The sequence below is a fragment of the Caenorhabditis elegans genome, chromosome I, assembly GCF_000002985.6.
Source record: "Caenorhabditis elegans chromosome I".
Classification (NCBI taxonomy): Eukaryota; Metazoa; Nematoda; class Chromadorea; order Rhabditida; family Rhabditidae; genus Caenorhabditis; species Caenorhabditis elegans.
In genome coordinates, this window is record NC_003279.8 from 7,267,088 (window position 1) to 7,289,332 (window position 22,245).

The window sequence follows — 22,245 nt, forward strand, 5'->3', positions numbered from 1 at the left end:
CAAGAGAGAGCTTCACTCGGCACACTTCATAGGGCGGAGCAACTCAAACTCCCCCTCATCTTCCTCTCTTGCTTAGCGCCCGTGCGCAAGAAAGGGGGCTCTCCGATATCCACACAATGAACTGTTGCCGAGAGCATCAAACGTCTCTTGGATGTGCATTGTCCATACGTTTTGAGCTTTTGCGTCGCCAGTCCAAGTACTTTATCTTTCAGGTTCATCGAAAGAGTATGTTAAATTGAGAAACGAAGAGATTACTGTAGAACTTGTTGAAAAAATCAGAGGAGGGGGTTCTTTCGGAATGAGCCCGCGCTTTTTTGAGCACACATTATTATTGGATAGAGACATACGTAAGAGATTTTTGAGAGTAAGCGCTTGGAACTTGTGGGAGTAGATAAAAAAATGTAGAAAAAAAATTAAGGGATTCATTCTTAGTTTACTTATATTTGTATAAAAAATTGGAATCAGTGATTTCAGTAACCTGGACCAGCAAACTGGTCTTATTTTATTATTAGAAACAACACTATTAGAACATTAATGAATACTGTGTAAGAAATCCGAATAATAATAATAGATCTAAATCGGATTTGGACACAATTATTTAGAAAAATTTTAAAAAAAGCGACGTTTTGAGTTTAAAAAAATATTTTTGCTTCCATCGTGTTCTTTGAAGTACATTCAAAGTTGGATGCTTTGTCGTTGAAAACATTTGTCTACATTAAAATTCAGAAATCCATCAAAAAATTTAACATGAGAAAATGTTATATAGAAACTGTGCTGCCAAATAATATTCAATATAGTGTACCTTAATACCTCAAGCAATTTTATAAGTATTTATTTTTTTTGTCAAACCATGATATTCAACCTTAACGTTTTCATTTAAAAATCACTATTTTGTATTCGCATAGTTCATTCGCGATGTGCGCATACTCATTTCGATTGAGGACCGGTACGATATGTGTTTCACGAAAACGAGCATCCGCAATGCACTCACTGCGAGGCGCGTTTGGCACATTGTGGCCGACTTCGTTGGGGATGTGTGCCACAATATCACTGCTGCGAAGATCTCTCTGGACATATTATGTGCTGATCAGATATTAGTCTCCCAGCTAGGAATTAACTTTTCAGATTATTAGTTATAGATTGTTTGAGAAACCTGTTTTTTTAACTGTTGCAAATAACGTTTTTTTTGTAGCTTAACCTAACTTTCATATCCATTCTCTCCAAAAATGTGTTGTAATAATGATGAGAGACCAAGTGGCATTGGTGAAGGAAGTTTCACCGAATCTCTCGACTTTTTTGTGCCATGTCTTTGCTCCCCCATCCCACACTCGGATACTTCTGCGCATCCTCCGCTCGCCTTTTCTTCGAATTTTTCTCGTTTTTCTAATAGTAATATTTGCCCAATTTCTCCCCCATCTATATCTCTCACACAGTATTTGTATGTGTGTGCGTAAATGTGTGTGTGTCTGTTTCTTTTTGAGATTTTCGCTCCTCTTATTCATCTTTGTTCTCGGGGCCACCCCCTGAAATTCAAAGTGAACACGGGAACACCGATCAAGTATGTACATCGACCAAGAATTGAAATCATTTTCTCCTAGTTAACAGTCTGGAAACACGAAAAGTTGAATTAGTTTGTTTCTCAGCAAATTGAAATAAAAAATTAAAGTTTCTAAAAACTTTTAAGAAGACTCTCGAAATTTCTAAGATTTCTGTGACATGTACCATTCTTTTTCCTTGTAAGTATTGCTGATCTACTAGAAAATGTTGTTTCAGAATTTTTTCTTAAAAAATTCAAAGGATAAGTTAATTAAAAAATTACAATAAATATATATGCAAAAAGGATTCTGATGGCAAAAATATTCCCAACATTTTCGATATTTTTTAAAGAATAATGAAATTAGTTAGTTTAAGACCTTTTTGAGTCTATTCCCACTTTAACCTTTACCAGAGAATGCCACTGTTTAATGACTGCGCTCAATATGCTGTCAATTTACTATTTTCTACTACATACAGTTATCAACCTATTAATAAAATGACTTTATGTTCTCAAGTTTGTTTCCAAATACTGAAACGAAAAATTAAGCTCGTAGTCAGCTGGGGAAAAATGTTTCATTTATTTCCATAGAAATAATACAATCAGAACAATGAGTTTCTTTCGTTAAAAAATTACGTATTAAAGCCACTTGTTTTGACCAGGTGAATTGACAAAGTAACACATTATTGATATCCGTTTCTTTTTTTGTTTCGAAAAATCTAAAATTGCAGAATATCTACACATCTTGTTGCAGTAAAAGTCGACCATCACTGTGTACCCGATGAGCTTTCTTCCGTAAATCAAGTGATGTAATTGCTTCTTTTGACTCAATATTGCTGTCCTAAACATATGAAATATCACTTAGAAGCAATTTCAGTTAACTTACAGAGGCCGGTTTAGAAAATGGAATCTTTGGATGATGGTGGTGACCGTGTATTCCTCGAACTGATGGTTTCCTCAAATGATGTTGAATAGTGCCGAGGGCAAGAATTGCCTGAAATAAATTGAAAATTAAAATTATATATTTTTATCTAAAGGAGCGTATGGTAGACTTAAAAATGCTCCTATGGCCAAAAAAAAAAGTAAACGACGAAAAATAAAATAGGAAGGACGCTAAAAAGTAAGTTCGGGATATATAGCCGCGGATAAAGAACTTTCCAAGCAAATTTCCGAAACATTTAATGAGTTTCTATTTTTAAAGTAATTAAATTAAAGTTTGAAGTAAAGTAGATATCACCATGAGGGAACATTTTGATTCAAAGGAAATGGTGCAACTGGAAATTCAGTCGGGAATTTCTGTCTCCTCAAATAAATATTCCAATTTGGACGGAATTTTTTTTAAAGAAAACTCTGTTTTTCTGAATTTCCCGTAATATTTCCGTTATCACCTACCAACTCAGTATCCTTCGGAATACTTCTCTGATTAGTACTTGTGAAGGAATGAATCGTTGCCTGACAATCATCTCCATCGGAAGATCCTGATAAGAAAACTGTCTTCTTTCTTGGAGCAGGAGGAGATAAAGCTTCCGAATTATTAACTGATCTCCAATCTTCTTCATCGTCATCTTCCTCTGCTTGTTTGCATGCAACTTCCAATATCTTATCAAGATCATGTAATACTTCCCTCAGTTTTTCCGGCGTTGATCCAAACTTTTCAGCCACCAAAGTGACCAAATCCTTGACAGTCATCATTTGCCCTCCAAACCAAATTTCAGCTTCTTCTGAATCTGAAACCTTTCTTCCATAGTAATGAATCCACATGATTCCTTTTTGAAGACTTGCAAAAAATAGAAGCATTGTAGCAACTCCAGTGCAAAGGTATACAGTTACAATTATATATTGAAAAAGTCCTTCTGGAGTTGGGGAGTAATCTCCATATCCAATAGTTGTAATCGAAATGAAACTAAAATAGAATGCATCTAGAAAGTCAAGTTGATCGATCCACAGTGAGAATATGAGAGCTCCAATAAAACAATGAGCGGCTAGAAGAATTGCAGAGGTATACCATCGAAATCCGGAGTTCTCCACGTTCTGAAAATTACTGTTAAACATCTGAAATTCAAATATAAAGATTACCTGTGAGCTATAACTTCTGTGTACAATATTACAAATATCTACAACAAGTACACTATTCGTTGCAACAGTCATGAAGAACAATGGTATTCCAGCCACACAATATAATATACAAATTACTTTTCCTCGATCGTCAAATGGAGCAATGTTTCCATATCCTGTCAGTTTTCAAATAGTTATTTTATTTGAGATCTAAAGTATCATATTTACCAATTGTTGAAATTGTTGTAATGCAGAAAAGAGCTCTATCCAAGAAGGATGCTTCATTATTTGTCGAAGAATGTCGCAGATCGAAGACTTGACATCCGAATAGAACATAAAGAATTAACGCAACGTTCAGAATGAGAACATATGTCGAGGCAAACATTAACTGAAAATTTGAACTTTATTTTTCAAAAATATTACCAGCACGTTAAAAAAATTGATTTCTGATTTTCATGTTTTAGAAAATTGTTCATAATTAAAATCTTCCGCCTGAGCATCATTTGCCTACAGTGGTTTTGTTTTTAAAATAATTTTCTGGTTAATGTCCCAGTGCTCACCTCCCGCTTAACCATTTTCTTGGGGCAACATTTATCCTGTTGAAACTGATCCCTCCAAACATGATATGGACGATCCAGCCAGGATGGTAATTGTTTCTAAAAAATATATATTAAAAATAAAACTGATAAATCATTGGAAGGTTCAAATTGTTTCGTTGAAAATATATTGGAAGATGGTGATATCTTAAGATAAAGATGCTAGCGGAAATAATTGATCTCATAAAATGAGAAGATTTACTGCAAAAGTTTGAGAGATGGTCATTGATTATATTCTAGTTAAACACAAACTATAAAAATATGATCACTTGAAATTTCTCTCAACGATTTTTGAAAATAAAACTGATCTGTTTAGTTGAGTCATCGTTTCAAAAAATAATTACTGAAGTTGTTTTGTTTTGACGAAAACTTGAATTTCTAATTAGAAACCACTGAAAATAGAAAAAGGAAGTAAGTACTTCCACAATAATATTTATTCTACAGTAACCCTAAGTAAGTATTGGCAGGACAAGGAAATTTATAATTTTGTTGAAATCGTATTTCAGAGAGTTTTTAGAAAAATTTTGGTCATTGTCATATGTGAATGATGAGATGTTTGCATTTCTCACTTTCTGTGAACCGTATTTCACAAGAATTCTTTTCGAAACCTTAAGCCGGGACATTTTGCAGCTTCCATACATAAGATTAATTGTTTTTGCCTTAAAACCTTGAAATGTTTCGTGATCTGCAATTGCCAAAGTGCCGAAATTTCAAAACAATTTTCGTCTCTCGGATATATTTGTATGGAAAAATATTTAGTTCAAATAGTTTCTCCATTGTTTTTCTAGTGAATTGTCAAAATGCTCACCTTCGTTTTCTGTGAAATAATCTGATTTTCAATCAATCCAGCATGTTCTTCTTCTTTTCCAATCCGATCGTTGTCACCATCGTTGAAAGTCATGTTACCTGCAAATAAACCGTCTCTCGCAACACACTGAACATCGAAAACGAGGATCATAAACTTTTGGAGAATTGATACTAAATGTATTGAAAGGGGCCGGGTCTCTTTTCAATGAGTTTTTATTTGCCGTTTATGACAAACTTGTCTTATTTTCCAATCTTTTGACCCCTCATTTTAGTCCAAAAAACGACCAGTAATTAGAATGAGAGGCTATTTGTCAGAAATAGTATAGAATTTTGAGAGACACTGACAAATGACACATAGGTAAGTAAGTCTCTGATAATTTTGAAAAAAAAATGGAATTCGAATTGTGAAAAACTGGTTTTGAGGTGGTAAAAGGATAGAAAAGTTTATTTTTTATTGCACAAATTAACACACACATCACTTCAGCCTCTGTTGAGGAAAGTTCGAAATGATAAAATGTGAACCACGTGGATGTGTTGAAAAGGTCACATAAGAAACTGGTTTTCAAGTATTTTCCAGTAGTTTCGAAAATTGGCTGAATTGCGAAGTCGATAAAAATGAATTCTGTGAAAAATCGGGTTCCATATTTTTTGAAATCCCCATTATTTTAAACTTTCAGAGAAGAAAATGGAATGATAACAAAAATTGGGACTCAATTTCGGTGAAACTGAGCTAAATTTTTTTAATAAATTTTTATTTAAAAATTTAAATCTAATAGTAAGTATAAAATTGAAAAAAATAGGCCCAGTATTTTTAACCTCAAAATGAAAAATATTAAAAAAGAAGTTAGTTTTTCGTTTGCTTTCACAAAATGAAATACCTGCATTTGACTAAAATGTTGAAGTCTTGTATAAACTGCGGATTTTCTGTAAAAAGCAAATATTTTAAGTTAAGTTCAGTCAAAAATTGAAAAAAAAAACGGCTGCAAATTAACGAAAAATCGGACGTTGTCTGTAAACTTCACACTTCAGGCGTTATCATCTGCGCATCAGATAACTTTTTATTTTTCTCCGTATCTTTTATGTTCTCTTATTGATAGTTTTGACAAGATTCTATGAGATTGGCTATATTTAGAACCAATGGCGGTATGAGAGGGGGCGAAACAACGGAAACGATATACAAAAATAATTCAATAAGATTTATGATGAAACGGTGTTTAGTGGCTGAACGATTGGAATAAAAACAAAGTAAATATAGAATTTATGAATAGTTACTGTTTAATTGATTACTTGATAAGTTAAAATTTGAATACATTTTCCCAATCTTTAGGATAAAATGGATTTTTGGATTTTTATACTACGTTATGGGAGATTGTGGGAGAAACCATTAACACTGCATTTTCAGTATGTGTTTATATTCGATTTCAATAAAATCAAAAACATATCACATTTCAAAAAACATTCTTTTTTAACGATTGCCGAACAATTACCAAAATTTTCACAGTAGGCAATTGTTGCGTCCCAAAATAATTTTTGAAAAATATACAGAAATGCCATCACATTGCTCAAGTTGATTACTTCAGGAATTGCCGATAACTGTGGAATAATGTTAAAGATTCAATAAAAATAAAAGCTCTTGTTATAAAAAAATTTGTTTGAAGGTAAAGTGTAATGGAGTTAGTTTAAAATGGTACACATAGACTTTCTTCTTATAATTGTACGTAATAGAATGACAAAACATACAAAAATATAATGACTCATAACATTCGTGAGTATTCAGTCACCTTTTCCTCTTTACAACAATCCAACACAAAACACCAAAAATTCTATCGTTTTTTCGAGTAATTGGTGTTAGAATCAATGGGTGTCAAGTGCGTCATATTGAATTAAATTCAAAAAATAAATCGGTGTCTCAAATCAAAAAAAAGAAGAGAACTGTTTGATGACCGACGCCTTCTGCAGCTTCTCGAATTGAAGAAAAAAAAGTATCGTCAACTGATAATGAGAATTGATAGATGGTCAACCACCTGTGTCATTCGTCACAGAAAATGTAGAGGAATTGTTTGACGAAAAAAAAACGAGAAAAACTGTTTTCTAAACATCTGAAAAATGTCTGAACCGGAAGGAAAGGCGTCATGATGTGAAATGTTTATATGTTTTAAAGTGGCAATCATAATGTGAAAATTGTTTGAAAAAATGACAGAAACCTTCCGGTCACTTCATGCGAATCAATTCCAAAAATGCGCTTCGAACTATTCTTGTCGCACATCTGGCAGCCAGCTGCTGTCTAAAAAATGTATTATTATCACATGTGGGAATAGTGTCCTTGAGAAACTGTATGGACTCTTTCTTCTGGATCAAAGTTCACAAAAAGCCTCCTGTTGCACTTTTGCACTTTTACACAATAGTGTTTCTTCACAAAGCAACACTTTTTTGAACAACAGCAAAAATTACGAAATCAATGAAAAAAGTGGAAATCTCGTAGAAATTGTATAGTATTCTTTGATAGTAGTGCATATTTTAATACTGTAATCTAAATTGTTTCTAAAAAAGTGTTTTAAGAGAAGTGGAAATATCGCATCTCTTCGGAAAAAAAATAGTAGAACGGAAGACTTTTGCTATACTTGTTGTCAACTTAGAATTTCGCGTCAGTCAAACATCTGCCAAAAAAGTAAACTAGGCGCAGAAGTTGACAGAACTTCGGTAAAAAGTTTGGAAATGGTTTAAACGCGGCCGTCTTGCAAAGAACCAAGTTTATACAGTTGAATAAGCTGAGCCAAACCGATCTCAAGGTTTAGTTGGAGGAGACTAAAGACATGACACAGTCTCGTTCTAAAAATTTATAAATCAAGGCTATGTATACACACCGCAAAATACCAGACACCAAATTCACGTGAATCCGGAAACCGCGGACGCCGGACATCCGTTTCAGTCCGGTTCGTCAGGTACATCAGGACCGGCATATCGCCACATTTTTAAAATAAAAAACTTACTGATTAACGCAAGTGTTACACGAACGTCTACAGTTTTCAGGCATCCATTTATTTTTTAGACATTCTCCTCTTCTCGCCCATGCGGCACAATCATAGTGATAATCTGCACATGCTGAAAAATTTTAATATTATGACTGGAAAGTCAATTTGAGCGTTACTCACGTCCATAAACATAATTTGGTCGACACACTCCACAGCTCACTTTGCATTGGCATGTCATGTAACCAGGATTCGACTGAAAATTTCAATGTTCTGGTAGAAGTTACGTCATGAAATGTGATGTTATGGAATGGTAGAAGCAGTAAAAAGTAAGATTAATTTCTCACCCTACACTGTCCCCGTTGTGCCCAAATAGGACAACATTGATCCTCATTGTAGCACATCGGTGAATCACAAGGAGTGTTCTGTTGTCCATTATTTGTTGCAGGCGGCATCGTTGTTGCTGAAATTCCTTCCAGATTAACATTATATTTCAAGCAAAGTAAATGGCTTACGATTGCTTATACTATCAGCTCCACCACCTCCTCCACATGTTGCTGCTCTTGATCGGCCGCATTTTTGACAAGAGCTTCGACAATTTTCTGACATCCAAAGCGGATTTTTGTTACATTCCCCAGACCGAGACCACATTGCGCAGTTGGTGTGACGATCAGAACACTCTGAAAAAAATTAAGTAAAAAATATTTTTATATAATTCCCTGGGTAAGTCTCTGAGTAAGCTTGGGTTATCATGCATGGATTTTTTGTTTTAAAATATCCAAAATAGTTTGAAATTCAAAAATTCTATTGTTGAAAACACATTTTTTAAATCAATGTAACACAAATTAAACGGCGGGTATTGTTCGAATAGAGACTACATTAAAGTCGCTTGAACACGGATAAGTTGCCAAAATTTTAAATTATAGCTAAAGTTAGCCGAAATTTTAAGGAGGTCTCAAAAAGGTGGAGACCATTTGAAAAAAAACACGAAATCAAGTTAAATTAAAATAATCCTGAAATAACGTACCTTCATTAATATTATAATTTGGTGTGCATTGCCTACAAGATGCTTTACACCAAACATTCATATAAACTGGATTTTTTTGACATTCTCCTTTTGCTGACCATGGACCACAACATTCATTTTCATTAAAACAAGATGTCTGAAAAAATTTCAATCTAATCTTTAAGCATGTTTCACTAAATACCTCAACTGTAACCACTGGCTTTGTGGGTTGAATTGTTGGTGGTGGAGTAACATTTTGTGATCCTGCAACACATTTTCCACTTTGGCAACTTCCTTGATAGCATGCATCTTCTCCATTCTTAAAACTAGCGCAGTTTCCCTCAGGCTTCATTCGAACTGCACAACGAGGAGCTCCGTGTGATTTGTCACAGAATAGATATCTATAATAATACCGATTTGTATAATGCTCACCAGATAGTTTTGGGTCAAATTTTTGAAAAACATACGGTGATCCACATGTAGGTCCTGCATTACATGACGGTCTTGGAGCATAAGAATATAAATTATCAGTGTACATATTACTGAGTCCATCTGCATTTCTCATTGGTGTAAATGGGCGCATGAAAGCTGCTCTAAAATGATGCTCACTACTGCATTGTCGATTATCAGCTGGATACGCTGTTTCTCGTGTTGCTCTTGTCTTAAAATCAATAAATAAATGATTGCTAATGTTGATGACTTTACCTGTTTTGATTGTCTATACATTTCCCAAAGAAGATCAACAAAAGAATGATGCATCCAGAATATTGGATCATTTGCAGCTGTTGATGTCTCTAACATATCACCTCCAACATATATATGAGGATTTCCATGAGTGTATTCAGGGACGTTAAAGTTTGGTTGATAAGGACAACCCTATAAATTTGAATTTTAGGAGACTTAAAAACATTTCAGAAGTTCTAGCCTCCGTGAGTTTTTTAATGATATGTAAAAAAAATTGGTTTTTAGTTTCAAAAATCTCTTCATAGTTGCGAAAATTTTTTCAATGGCTAATTTTGTTTTGAAATGTGCACAAAGTAATTATTTTCAAAGTTCATCGCATTTTTTGTTTTTCAATATGCCTTTTCAACCAGTTTGTGAAATAAATTGCAAATAATTCAGCCGATTGGAAAACTTTGGTTAATTCTAATGACATTTCTGGAACATTATTAAATTTTAAAACTTTTTGAAAGTTATATTCGATATTTGCAGACTATTATCTATAATTTATAACAAAAGCCATGTTCGCTCCATTTTTAGAATAATTTTTGAAGTGTTTAGGAGAAAATGTGATGATTACCCTCTGTGGAGCAGAGAAAGCAAGAACTTGAGCAATATCTGTTTGTCCTAGCATTGTGTTGATTTCATCCTCTGAATATCCTTTTCCCTGAGCCCCGACTGCTCTTGTGATTGCTGGTTTGTTCTATAAAAATTATAAGAATTGAAATAAAGTGTTTCCTTACCTCTACAGTTTTCCAGCTTCTGAATGGTCCATTGTTAACTTCTCCATTGGCATCTCCCATAAATTCATTCGTCCATCTGAATATTGAAATCAAATTTGTAAATTGAAATAATAATTACAAGATTGAATCTTTTGAATCTGGAAGATTTTGATCTAATGATGAATCCCAATATGGAAGATGAAGTGATGGGTCAACCTAAACAATATTTATTTTTCAATTTTAAATACGAGAGATAACAAGCCTGTCGAATCAGGAACTCCATTCTTTTTACAAATTCTCTATGCCACGGAAGGAATGCTGGTCCAGAATGAGCAGCTCCACTTTCAGAATATTGAGCATGAACTCTTGCCAGTCGATCGTATTCTCCATTCTGTTTCAGAGTTCGGAATGCTTGATGAAGTCGTTGTCGTTCATCATCAGAAAGCATACGGTATTCTTTTCTTACGACTTTTCCAAGTGGACGACCTTGAACCACGCAATTATTTCCACCGGTTCCTGAAAAAACTAACGAAAAATTGGGAATACTTCCTTGATCACCAAAAGTATAAACGATGAAAGCTCACAAATTGATTCTACATTCTATATTACATTTATCTTTTATAGATCAGCTTTGAGGCTATTTTATAATTGTCAAAATTATGACAGATTATGTTACTTACCTCTGAAAAATACACAAAGACAAGCGATATCCATACATTGAAACACATTACTTGCAATTGGAGAAAATTCAGCAGCCATTGCTTTACCAGCAATTCCAGGTGTTTTCACGTCACCGGATAATGATGGAGTTGCCTGAACTTTAAGATTATGCATCAAAAGTTTAAGAATAATTTCAGTACATTTCTTCAAATAATGTAATCCTTAAACCACTTACCCTTGCTTTTTGATCCCATCTTTGAATCTGATTACACATTATTCGAATAGCAGGAGTTGGAGCTTTTGAGCAGTCTAACTGAGAGTTTACTTCAAAAATTAGAAAATATACTAGCAGAATAATATACCGGATCATTTTTGTTATATTTTCCAATCCAATTTTTGTAAATTGTTCTCTTATACTCTTGCAATTTTGTTGATTGTCGTGACACTGGAACAGTACACTTTCTATCTCGACCTGTTTTTAAGGAAGATGTTTTAACAAAAATAACAGAAGAAAACACAAAGATTAATAATAACAAGTGGATGGTAGAAATTTGGGAATATGAATTTATCATAGTTTTCATTTTCTTTTTATTGAGATATCAAGGTACGAGTTATCAAGTTTGAGAATCCAATTCACTCAACGAATCAAACTGAAAGGCATCTGTTCTGAGATGAAGAAGTATTCGATTTTCTGGTTCGTGGTGTTCCATATTGAGGAAGTTCAGATATGGATGCAGCTTCAGTTCCCATCTAAAATAGACTTACATTAGGTTGAGAAACAAAATTTCATTCAAAAGGTCCCATAATCATTTTCAATCACTTAATTACTTTTAATTTGGATCTTCCATCATGTTTATGACCATGGAAAGGACACGCTTTGAATAAAATCTGAATGGCCGTTATTGTGATTTTCTGATATTGTTATTTTCTAAATATAATAATCAAAAAACCTTTTAAAACAACCGTACCAAATTTCCAATTTCCTCGTGATGTTCAGAAGGTGTCGAATTTCTAGCAAAGTGGTTTCCATTGATATTGAAGTTTTCATCTTCCTCATCAAATCCGCAAAGGCTTCTGATACAGAGAACCACAAGGCTCAACAAAGCTTGAAACACACCGCAAGTTATGCAAAAGAAGATAACGAAAATCAATAAGAGTGGAAGAAGATCTGAAAAAAATTGAACTATACAAAAAGATCAGCCCAATGCGGGGCTCGAACCCGCGACAACCAGATTAAGAGTCTGGTGCTCTACCGGCTGAGCTAACCGGGCCCGGCGACATTCATATTTCATGACATTTAAAAACTCTTTCTTTGCCATTGAAACACGTGACACTTACACTGCCCGTCTCCTTTCTCCCACTCCAAGTACAAGTCAGTTGCGTTGACGATCGAATCGTTACTATTTTTGTCAGGAATCGTCAGAATTGATTTCACTTTATCGTACAGCGTCATATTTTATACCAGAAATGATTAATTGTTTCAATAATTGAACACGTCAGATAGAAGAAAAAGAATGCATTTATTTCAAAAAACATGATGCCACGGTTTAAAATAGTTTTGGAAATAAATATAAATATAATTTTTTACTGATTTGTTTACAAGACTGATAATGAATTAGTGGCAGAATGTAAGCAATGCAATATTTATCCAGGTGGCCATTGGAGCTGACGTCCTCCCAAAACGTGGAGATGAAGATGGAAAACTGATTGAGCTCCATCTTTTCCATTGTTCACAACAACACGGTATCCATTGGCCATGCCGAGCTGCTTTGCAACCTGGAATTTTATTTAAGAGTAATATAATGGAGATTTCTGGATTTTCAAATTCGTTTTTACTCATTTATAATTACCTTTGAAGCAGTAACCATAAGCTTTCCAATAAGCGCAGCATCCGAATCAACGGCATTCTCGAGCATATCAATGCGACGCTTAGGGATCACAAGAAAATGAATTGGAGCTTGTGGAGAGACATCATGGAATGCGAGAGCCTTAAATAAATATTTTATGTGATCGTTTGCCTGATCTTACATACCTCATCATCTTCAAAAATGATTTTCGCTGGAATCTCTTTTCGAATTATTTTTCCGAAAAGAGTGTCGTTGGCTTGAACATCTTTGTTAATTGCCGCCAAGTGGGCTTTATCTACTTCCGACATGTTTCTCTTTGTAAACCTGAAAAATGGTGGAATCGATAAAGACACCTTGCCTACAGTAACCCTGACCTAACTGGATTACGGTAAGCAAGACGCAAAGCGGTTTTAACCAAAGAGGAAGCCATACTAAAATATTGAAAAATGGGCAAAAAATAACCAATATGCAATATATTTCAAACGATGAAAACGCTAGACAACGAGAAATAAACAATAAACATGTGAAAATAAATGCTTTAATCAGTAAAATGATACAAAAAATAATCAAAAAAGTTAACACAAGAACAAGAATTAATGTACCAGAATACAATTTGAACCCATAACGTGATTTGTCGATTGTGCAGTTTTTACTTTCGAACTGAAATAATAATTTGAATAGAAAACCAAGAATTCTCCTAGGTTTCTTCGAAAACTCGGTTTCCCTCTTACTTACCATTCATGAAATATTGATTAGAAGACAATGGCGGAAGCTCTCGAATATCTCCATTTGTGAACTGTTGATAAGCTTCACCTCCCTTTCCAATATGTAATGAAACATTTCCAATTGGTTTTCGATGAACAACCCACGCGATTAGGTCAAAATCTGCTGATAATTTCGAATTCAAATGATTCAGAAGACGTTCTTTTGGAATTGTGACAAGTACTCCATTTGTTGCTTTCAAATAATAAAAATGATGATCCGAGTTCATCTCTGTGTTGTCATGATATTGCTCCACTACTAGTTCAGGTTTTGAAAGTGCGATTTTTACTTTCATTTCAAGCACTCCTCCGAAGCATCTGACCGAGTTTTTAAAGCAATCAATTTTAAGGAGAGAATCTGGCGTGTCTGGTTTCTTTTTCACTTAAAATTAAAGTTTTTTTAAAACATTGGTAAATTGTAAAATACCTGCAATATGTGTATATGGAATCTTGAAAATGAGCCTATCTTTTGTTTCAATTCTACGAGGCAAGATATCGAAGAATGCCACGTCTCCGAGTTGAGGGGATCTTTCCAATCCTTCACACGATCTTTCTTGAAGCAAAACGTTTATAACGTCTCTTTTGGCTGTGTACAAAATTGCAAAGCCATCGATTTTTTGCACAACGGTGCATAAAGCAGATTGAGGCTGAAATATGGTGATGAAGATTAATATTATTGTTCTGGCATTACGTACTTTTTCGGAATCAGTTTTATCTTGACGAAGCAGTTGAAGCATCGTTGGAGCTAAATCTTTAATAAACGGTCTCATCGGAATATTAGATGTTCCACGTGTTCCGTATGTATCTTCATCATCAATTTCATCTTCATCTGATAACTGATTTGAATCAATAACTGGTGCTGCTCGACTTGAGATTGTAGTCTGGGACAAGGATGAATCAACTTGATTCAATTCGATACTTTGGCTTCGAAAAGTTTCCGGAGGTATTTCCCGATTCTCTGACACAACTCTAGAGGAATTGTACGAATCAGATGTCTGCGAGTTCATTTGAGAATGCACGTCTTCTTGATGTTGACTTGATTGTTGATCTTGTACGTCGGTTTCGGGTGTTTGAACATATCCATTACCAGTCATAATCTAAAAATGTGATTACTTGAAAAATTCTGAACTATAAGTCACATACATCCAACAGTCTTGTATCATGAAGATACTGTACATCAGAATCAACGACTGGATTCGGGAGCTGAAATTATATTATGTAAACTGCAGGAGGTTGTGGCTTATATGTTCTGGGAAATTTTGATAAGCAAAAACCAAAATGTGAACAATTCAAAATGAACCAGGACACTTTTGCCACATACTGATTGATATCCATTTCGGCTTACAGCATCACAGGTGTGTAGCTTTTGTGGATCTTCATGCACACTCAATGCGACCCAACCTGCCAGAGATGCTTGAGCCTGCAATATTTTTATTTTAATAGTTTTTTTTAAAATCGATAACTTACTTCAACAATAAAACTGCGTCCATCATAGTGTTGACATGATGATTTGATCAGACTAAAGTCGTCAATAATATGATCATAGGAAATATCGTAACTGGTGAAATCATACAAATTATTTTTCCGATCTACTATTACATCAAATCGAGCTGTTATCTGAAAAATTATAAAAATCCGTACTCTTTATTTATTAAAACTTTTTCCATTTGAGATTACCAAAATTTCTCCTTCATCGTTAGCCTCATACTTCGGAAAGAATCTCGCCGATGAATTTCTGTGATTCGGCAAAACGTCCCAGTTTTCATATCCACAACTATTTGAGGAATCCAATACGTATTGTCCCACGAAGTTCTGACAAACAGTTAATCTAAAATTGCTAGTTAATAAAATCAGATAAAATAATGTCTAACTTTAGCCAGCGTCCTATCTGCAGGCTCTGAATATTTCCACTGATTTCGACAAATCCATCGATATTTTTGGTATAGAAAAGATAATTTCTGTTTCCATATTTATTGTAACCAACTACCAATCCATATATTTGGGTTTGCGGTTGTTGAATTTGTGGTTGGGGATTATACGACGATGATGGCTGACTTTGAGCATAATAGTGATTTGGAGGAAAATAAGAATGGTACCCATTATGCATCTGAATAGCAAGAAAATGAATATAGTTATAAATCAGAACTGATGTAATTAGCAATGACTTTTAACATAGACGTGAGCACAAATGGTATAAAACAGTTTGAAAGCATTTATTGTAAATGGTTCCCCGAAACAAGAAACTTATTTTTTTCATAGAAAAATTAATGTGATCTTCTCGTTTCGGAGAAACACCAGAGATGAAGAATAGGCAAAAAATAACAAATTAAGAGCAAAAAATATGAGATTCATAGAACAAACTGGATTATTTCTTCTGTGCTTGGGCTGCTGCTTGAGCCATCATCTGGAAGCTTTTTTGCATATTCATCACCTTGTCTCGCTGTTCCGTACACTTCTTCGAAATGTCTGAGATGCTGGCTTCCACTCGTTTGCTGAAAATTGTAATTAAAGTTTTGTTGCATTTTAAAACGTTTAAAGGTAAAATTTATTTGTTATTTTTATTTGTTTCGTGTAAATCAATAGCGTGCAAGAAGTAATACTAAAGAAACATGATAAACGTTACAACTCACGTCTCAGAGTCGATAAACTCAAGCCGTTTCTCCACAGTCGATCGAGCCTCCTCCAAATCTTGACGAACAAGAACCGCTCCGATGAGTTTGTAGACTTTCGAGTCGGATTCCATCAGATCAAGCTCCTGAATGAAGATAACATGAAAACTGAATCTCAAACTTTTTCTTACCGCTTTCACATTTTTACTCTCAGTTAATCTCATTTCCATCTCTTGGCGACTCGTGAAGTACTTTTCGCGGTCTATAATTAAACGATTGAAAAGATTGTTTAAATTAACAGTTACTAACCTTTTTCAAGAGTTCTGAGCTTGTTAACTTCTTCTTCGAATTTAGCCATATCAGCCATTTTGATCGTTTTTAGTGGGAAAAGAAGTGAAAGAAAACAAAATTGTGTTTAAAAATCTAGAAGAAAAACGGGTTCTGCGCCATCCTTCAAAGCGCCAGCAAGCTTTCTTGACGCATTTTCCGTTTTTGGCGGAAGTTCAAAACTGGATTGTATATGTTAACTTCAATTTTGTTATGCTTTTGCTAAAATTTCATTCAATAGTGACAATACGAAATATTTTCAATATAGATATTTCCAGAATCGTGAAAACCAACTTTGCATGGAATCTTGATAATATTCTTCGCGTATCTGAAAGTTTTAGCTTAATTATATACAATAATTAAATAAGTTTCTTGTAAGTTCAGGGTATTTCCCTAGGTTCTATAAACATAAAAATATATTCTTACCTGTTTTGTCTTTTTCAATTCTGACTCTAGTTTTGATAATTGAATTTCAGAAGAACGAAGTCGGTCTCCAGCAGCGTTGAAATGCTGGAAAAAAAATCAATTTTGTTTTAGCCTTGATCCACTTTTTTGAAAGTCTAAAAAAAATTGAATAAAATATTTAATATACACTGTATCCAAATATACTAATAAATCATAAAACAAATCGTAAAACAGAAACCATAAACTCACCGATTTTTCAATTTGTTGTGTTTGAATAAAATCATTTGAATCGGTATATAACTGCACTTTGATTGCATTTCTTGACTCCCGATAATCACTCATCACATTCTCAACTGCTTTTTGTCCAGATTCAGCGTCTTGAAATACTTTCTCGAATATTTCTTGGCGTTTACGAAATTCTTTCTTCTGATTTTCCGTTTTTCTGAAATTGTTTGAAAATTCAACAAATCAGAATGTTCACTTTATTTTATAACAAAACGAAATTTGAAATTGCAACTTTTCTAATCTTTACAATCACTCTAAAGTGAAAACTACAAGACCAATAAGGGATTCGCTCCGCCTACGTTCAGACCAATCAGTGACGCTACTCCGCCTTCATCCGTTGATTGTTTCAGTAGTAGGCGGAGATAGTCGCCGATTGGTTCTTATTAGGAAAGTCGCGTTTCACGTGGTGTCAGGCTGTCTCATTGCGGTTTGATCTACGAAAAATGCGGGAATAGTGTTCCAGAAAATTGTGACGTCCGCACGCTCTTCACCGTGCGAAATCAGATGAGATGTCTGCGTCTCAATTCCCGCATTTCATGTAGATCAAACCGAAATGAGACGTTCTGGCTCCACGTGGCGTTTACGTTAGGTTTTTATCGCTGCTCTTTGTTGATACTACAGAAATTGAAAATTTTCGAGTACTTCAAGACAAACCCCAATTCAATCAAAACGTTGCCAACTATTTTATAGGGATCTTAAATAGTTCCAGATTAGTATTAATTCATGCTACCCAAACTTTAAGTTACGGAAAAAAAAAAGTTTTGAAACTTAGTGATGTAATGCCAAATATCAAAGTTTACCTCACTTTAATACGAATATACCTATTTGATTATGTTTCTGAGAAACATTTCAATTTAATAGCTAAAAACCAACATTCCACCTACATCGATTATCATATCAAATTGCTTTTTTCCACCTGTTTTATGAAAATCGGTAAAAATGGTTGAAGAAATTGACCAACAAACATGACTTTTTGCAATTAAATATTTTTTTATGAATAACAAAGCAAAAGAAATAAGTTCCTTATAATTAAAAAAGGAAATTACTCCTACCTTTTTGCAAGCTCCGCCTCTTCTCTAATACGATGCTGCTCCAATTGTTCAGCTACCTTCTTGAGCTCAATTTCCCTTCGCTTTTTTCTCCATTTTGTACGTTCCCGTTCTCCACGTTCACTTTTTGTCGGTGACGACGATGGCGATGACTTTTTTGTTCTGAAACGATAATTGGATGGTCCCCCGTCCTAAAAATGGACATCTGCCGTTGATCGACAATTAGTTTGGCGCCGAATGGGTGCCGACCTCCTCTGAAGAACTCACCTAGCGAGCTCTTCTTTCTTTTTTCTTTTTTCGATACCGCCCGTTTTTTTGGCCATTTTGCATTAATTTTCGGAAATGATTCAAAGTTTGCAAATTTCTTAACTAGATATTCAAAATTTTGATTCACGTGTACTCCAATGAATTGCAAAATTGAAAAGTGACACCTCAACTTTTATGAAAAGTTAGGAATAATTTGTTACTTCCAACTGTGTTGGTCTACAAAGCATTCTATATATAATACATTATATTTAAACCAGCCGTGGACCGCACCTACGGCGCGGCCCCCGACTTTTTGAGAAAACACATTAGATATACGGTGTCTATCGCGGACCTCGATCGATGTCTGCTGCGCATTTAGCATAAGGTTTCCCAAAATTTCGTTGCTCTGATCAAAGATCAAACTACATAGGGACAGAAGGACACGCGCTTTATATATAGTAAATGATGATATAATGAGCCAACACAAAATATGTATCATTAAATCATTATATCATTAATGATATTTATCATTCGAATATTAAAACCAAATATATTTTATTAACTAGTTGATACCACAAAACTCTGCAAGTTAATTTGATGGCTTTGAAGATTTGAATATCATTTTTAAATATCCAATTCATGATAATAAGTTATTTCATATTTATATAAGGAATGAAACAGTTTTATATTTGTTCAGCTCTCTGGATAGTTTTGAAACTCTTGCTAAACATTTCAAAAAACATTTAATACATTACCACTTCTAAAATGTCTCATCCATTCTATTTTCTGTTTTTCCGACTCCCACTTGCTAATAGATCCGTGCCATTTGTAGTATTTATTTTCTGCAACACAAGATTTCGAAACCAGTTGAAAGTAGAGTTCCAAAGCGTGCCTAGAAACCACTTTACGTCAATGTGAGTCAATATGTACACGAAAAATTGAGGAAAAAGTGAAATAGAAGATTCTCGGAGTTGGGGCCAACTTATCACGCCAGTGTTACCCGTTAGTTTCATTGTTATTGTTTATGTTACTGTGTATTTACGTTTGGTTTTTTTGCCACGGAAACTTCTCATATACTTTATTCATAAAAATTACGTTGGACGAAGGGCGTCTCAATATACATTTTAGTTGGCAGCTTGCATCTAACTGCAATTAAAAATGTGTTACCGTATATTTAAACATTGCAGTCTCCATCCACCTTCATAGATTGAGCATTCATAATTGATTTACACTGCGCACAGCTAGATCCTCGCAGCATTGGTTTTGTGGACGCACGAATCGAAATCTAAGATTTAACTAACGGAAGCTTCTGGAAATTAGTAATAACCAGAGAATATGCGGTGACTAAAATGTGTTTTTTGTTGTTCTATAGTTTTGAAATTGAACATTAATCCATGAGAAACGAAGACATGAGCTTCCAGCATGCAGGATTGAGATGAAGGTAATTTGAATGAGTTACTATTAAATATGTTCGTTTGAAAGAAATCACATGCGAGGGTATTTCTTGAGCAACAACACGCTCGAGTGCAAAGTCTACAATTAATACAAAATGTTCATTAATTGGAATAATTTTTGACGAAAACGTTAGGCTGTTGAATTACTGTAACAATAAGATTAAATTAGAACATATAAGTGAATCGTACAAAAATATTGCTAATGAGAAAATTATTGGTTTTCAACAACTAAAATTACTTAAAACTAAATACTTATCTTTTTAAAATTAATAAATGCCTCCCAGTTATTTTAAAACATATGAAATCACATGAACCTCCCCATTCATACAAATGTTTCAAGTTCATATGACTCTTGGCTCCTTGCTCCAGATCGGAGCCAACTGTTGCCACTTTGCTGAGTCATACTTCATCAGTTCCCCTTTTCAGAATTTTTCATCATTTTTTCTTTCGTTTTAGAACATCAAAAGTCTTTTTGCACTTTAAACTTTTTTCGGCAACTTTTTACTTTCTTACGCTTACGCAACACAATTCCCTCAAACTTTTCGTTTCTTCCTGGTTTTTTTCAATAGTTTGTGTGTGTTACTAAAAAAAAATCGAGATCGAGGGTCGGAGAAGGCCTACAAAAACCCGTTCGTGAACCATGGCATATTTGCACAGTACATAATAGTGCAGGCACTGGGTGACTGCCTCCAGTGTCACGAAACGTTGGAGCTGGAGCTGACTTTTGAGGCAGCAGACTGTGAGACGGTGCCACCCGGTGACCATGCACTTTGCAGACAAACAGACCCCGGGCGCCGCGGCAGAGCACCAAAACTTTGTTGTCTCTGTGAGGAGGGGCAGCAAACGGTTCAGGCGCCGATTTGGAGCAACATTGAAAGTTTTTGTATTGATGACCCGTTGATAAAGAAATTGATAACCGAACAACGCGATAGTTCAAAAATAAAATAAATTTTGAACTTTTGAATTGTTTGACCGGTCATTTGAAAGATGGATTGTGATTACATAAGGCCCTGTAGATTTTCTCAAATTTTCATGGTATTATATTTAGTAGGATTATTTAATGAGAGTACGAAAAAGTTTGGTTACGTACGTACGCCATACAACAGCCAAAAAATCAGAGTTTCTCTATTCTGAAACTTGTTACCGCTTCAGGCTCTTTGGGCCAAACTTGGGCAGAAAGCTACCAAGATATTATTTGCAAGCTTTTAGCATTTCATTTTTTTCCAAATTAAAAGAAAAACTACGCCTTCCCAAGTATTCAATAATCTATTTGTTGCCAATGTGTTCTGATAATTTACAGTGAATTGTATAATTACAAGATTCAACTTTTTTAAACACCATTTTTTTTGGTAGATGAGAAAAGGTGATCGTTCAAAAATTTCGGTCAGGGTTTTTGTGAAATAGTGCAGTATACTCTCATCAATTTGTCAATTTGAAACTTGACATGGCTCATACGCTCCACAAAGGGACCTTCAATTTTTTTCAGGGATTTCCCGATAGTTATTTGTGATTAGATCTTTGAAATCTGAAAATTCAATCGGAAAAATTTGATTTCAAGAAAAAATGAAGCCGCATCATTCATTTTATTGTGATCCGCAGGCAGGTGACAACAAATAAATAATTAATCATAATTTTATGATTATGTTCCCTGTTTTCATTTCTTTTAAAATTTATAAGCAGCTGGAAATGTAAGAAAGAATGCTCGGAGAGCAAACTAAATGATTGTTATTTGTTTTTTTTTTTGACCACAAAGATGTTTACCAGTAACTACATATGATAAGTAACTACATAATCTGACCCTAAAACTTAAGTTTTTCAAAGAAAAACGAAACATTTCTAATTATAAAAGTTAATATTACTACTCAAAACGGATAGGACTAGTTTTATGTATTTGCATTTTCGTGTTAGCGAGAACTAAAATAAGTTGTACTTTTAATAGACTTTCAACAAATGCTTAACTACTCTTAAAGAATTGAGCTTAAATTGAAATCAAATGAAAACTATTTGTTGAATCACTACAGGCAATTTCCGAATAAGTCTAAAATTTAGTTAAAAATCTTTTTAATCCTCTAGAATAAAATTTTTCTGACATTCTAATATTTATGATCATGAACGTTGTCTATTGCTCTTTGATTTTTTTGAGGCGTTCTTCACATTCTAGTGCAGACGAAACGGAGCCAATTCTCAAACTTT

The 22,245-nt window shown here is 34.3% G+C and overlaps 7 protein-coding genes and 4 non-coding genes across 12 annotated transcripts; 1 reads left to right on the forward strand and 10 right to left on the reverse strand.

Moving 5' to 3' along the window:
• Window positions 1-7: 7 nt before the first annotated feature.
• F21C3.10 lies at window positions 8-139 on the forward strand. Its single transcript, NR_050253.1, has one exon. It is a non-coding gene; the product is annotated as an Unclassified non-coding RNA F21C3.10 (non-coding RNA).
• Window positions 140-2,031: 1,892 nt separating this feature from the next.
• Window positions 2,032-5,921, reverse strand: twk-1 (Potassium channel domain-containing protein). The gene is made up of 8 exons (NM_001306537.3): window positions 5,871-5,921; window positions 4,994-5,091; window positions 4,150-4,245; window positions 3,818-3,977; window positions 3,611-3,765; window positions 2,927-3,565; window positions 2,421-2,528; window positions 2,032-2,375 (listed from the first exon to the last, which is right to left on the reverse strand). The coding sequence occupies exons 2-8, from the start codon at window positions 5,084-5,086 to the stop codon at window positions 2,271-2,273; spliced, it is 1,356 nt and encodes a 451-aa protein (NP_001293466.1). The 5' UTR covers window positions 5,087-5,091; window positions 5,871-5,921; the 3' UTR covers window positions 2,032-2,270.
• A 1,273-nt stretch (window positions 5,922-7,194) lies between these two features.
• tyr-3 (Putative tyrosinase-like protein tyr-3) lies at window positions 7,195-11,486 on the reverse strand. The gene is made up of 14 exons (NM_059654.5): window positions 11,305-11,486; window positions 11,090-11,222; window positions 10,672-10,925; window positions 10,549-10,625; window positions 10,431-10,506; window positions 10,268-10,390; window positions 9,673-9,843; window positions 9,435-9,628; window positions 8,989-9,368; window positions 8,477-8,641; window positions 8,309-8,424; window positions 8,145-8,217; window positions 7,983-8,094; window positions 7,195-7,276 (listed from the first exon to the last, which is right to left on the reverse strand). Exons 1-14 carry the CDS (start codon window positions 11,437-11,439, stop codon window positions 7,204-7,206), a joined length of 2,082 nt encoding a protein of 693 aa, NP_492055.2. The 5' UTR covers window positions 11,440-11,486; the 3' UTR covers window positions 7,195-7,203.
• Window positions 11,487-11,647: 161 nt separating this feature from the next.
• On the reverse strand, window positions 11,648-12,527 carry F21C3.7 (Small integral membrane protein). The gene is made up of 3 exons (NM_001374912.2): window positions 12,408-12,527; window positions 12,038-12,237; window positions 11,648-11,819 (listed from the first exon to the last, which is right to left on the reverse strand). Exons 1-3 carry the CDS (start codon window positions 12,520-12,522, stop codon window positions 11,715-11,717), a joined length of 420 nt encoding a protein of 139 aa, NP_001361901.1. The 5' UTR covers window positions 12,523-12,527; the 3' UTR covers window positions 11,648-11,714.
• F21C3.t1 lies at window positions 12,268-12,340 on the reverse strand. The gene has a single exon. It is a non-coding gene; the product is annotated as a tRNA-Lys (tRNA).
• 21ur-12937 lies at window positions 12,516-12,536 on the reverse strand. The gene has a single exon (NR_050254.1).
• A 46-nt stretch (window positions 12,537-12,582) lies between these two features.
• Window positions 12,583-13,240, reverse strand: hint-1 (Histidine triad nucleotide-binding protein 1). Its single transcript, NM_059655.7, has 3 exons — window positions 13,102-13,240; window positions 12,920-13,057; window positions 12,583-12,845 (listed from the first exon to the last, which is right to left on the reverse strand). The coding sequence occupies exons 1-3, from the start codon at window positions 13,222-13,224 to the stop codon at window positions 12,714-12,716; spliced, it is 393 nt and encodes a 130-aa protein (NP_492056.1). The 5' UTR covers window positions 13,225-13,240; the 3' UTR covers window positions 12,583-12,713.
• Window positions 13,241-13,378: 138 nt separating this feature from the next.
• rde-2 lies at window positions 13,379-15,837 on the reverse strand (the record flags this gene model as incomplete). Of its 2 annotated transcripts, none has more annotated exons than NM_001026228.4 (9): window positions 13,379-13,576; window positions 13,652-14,059; window positions 14,105-14,324; window positions 14,373-14,774; window positions 14,821-14,880; window positions 15,023-15,097; window positions 15,145-15,294; window positions 15,355-15,505; window positions 15,549-15,837. In NM_001026228.4, the coding sequence occupies 9 exons, from the start codon at window positions 15,782-15,784 to the stop codon at window positions 13,566-13,568; spliced, it is 1,713 nt and encodes a 570-aa protein (NP_001021399.1). In that variant the 3' UTR covers window positions 13,379-13,565. The 2 variants fall into 2 exon arrangements, with proteins under 2 accessions (NP_001021399.1, NP_001021398.1); NM_001026227.3 differs by having other exon boundaries at window positions 13,437-13,576; window positions 14,999-15,097; window positions 15,549-15,784.
• Window positions 15,838-15,876: 39 nt separating this feature from the next.
• On the reverse strand, window positions 15,877-16,675 carry pfd-6 (putative prefoldin subunit 6). The gene is made up of 4 exons (NM_059657.6): window positions 16,596-16,675; window positions 16,478-16,548; window positions 16,308-16,432; window positions 15,877-16,169 (listed from the first exon to the last, which is right to left on the reverse strand). Exons 1-4 carry the CDS (start codon window positions 16,651-16,653, stop codon window positions 16,043-16,045), a joined length of 381 nt encoding a protein of 126 aa, NP_492058.1. The 5' UTR covers window positions 16,654-16,675; the 3' UTR covers window positions 15,877-16,042.
• Window positions 16,676-16,814: 139 nt separating this feature from the next.
• Window positions 16,815-18,685, reverse strand: F21C3.6 (DUF4200 domain-containing protein). The gene is made up of 5 exons (NM_059658.3): window positions 18,620-18,685; window positions 18,356-18,514; window positions 17,268-17,460; window positions 17,040-17,123; window positions 16,815-16,941 (listed from the first exon to the last, which is right to left on the reverse strand). The coding sequence occupies exons 1-5, from the start codon at window positions 18,673-18,675 to the stop codon at window positions 16,873-16,875; spliced, it is 561 nt and encodes a 186-aa protein (NP_492059.1). The 5' UTR covers window positions 18,676-18,685; the 3' UTR covers window positions 16,815-16,872.
• Window positions 18,686-19,213: 528 nt separating this feature from the next.
• 21ur-14201 lies at window positions 19,214-19,234 on the reverse strand. Its single transcript, NR_050255.1, has one exon.
• Window positions 19,235-22,245: the final 3,011 nt, after the last annotated feature.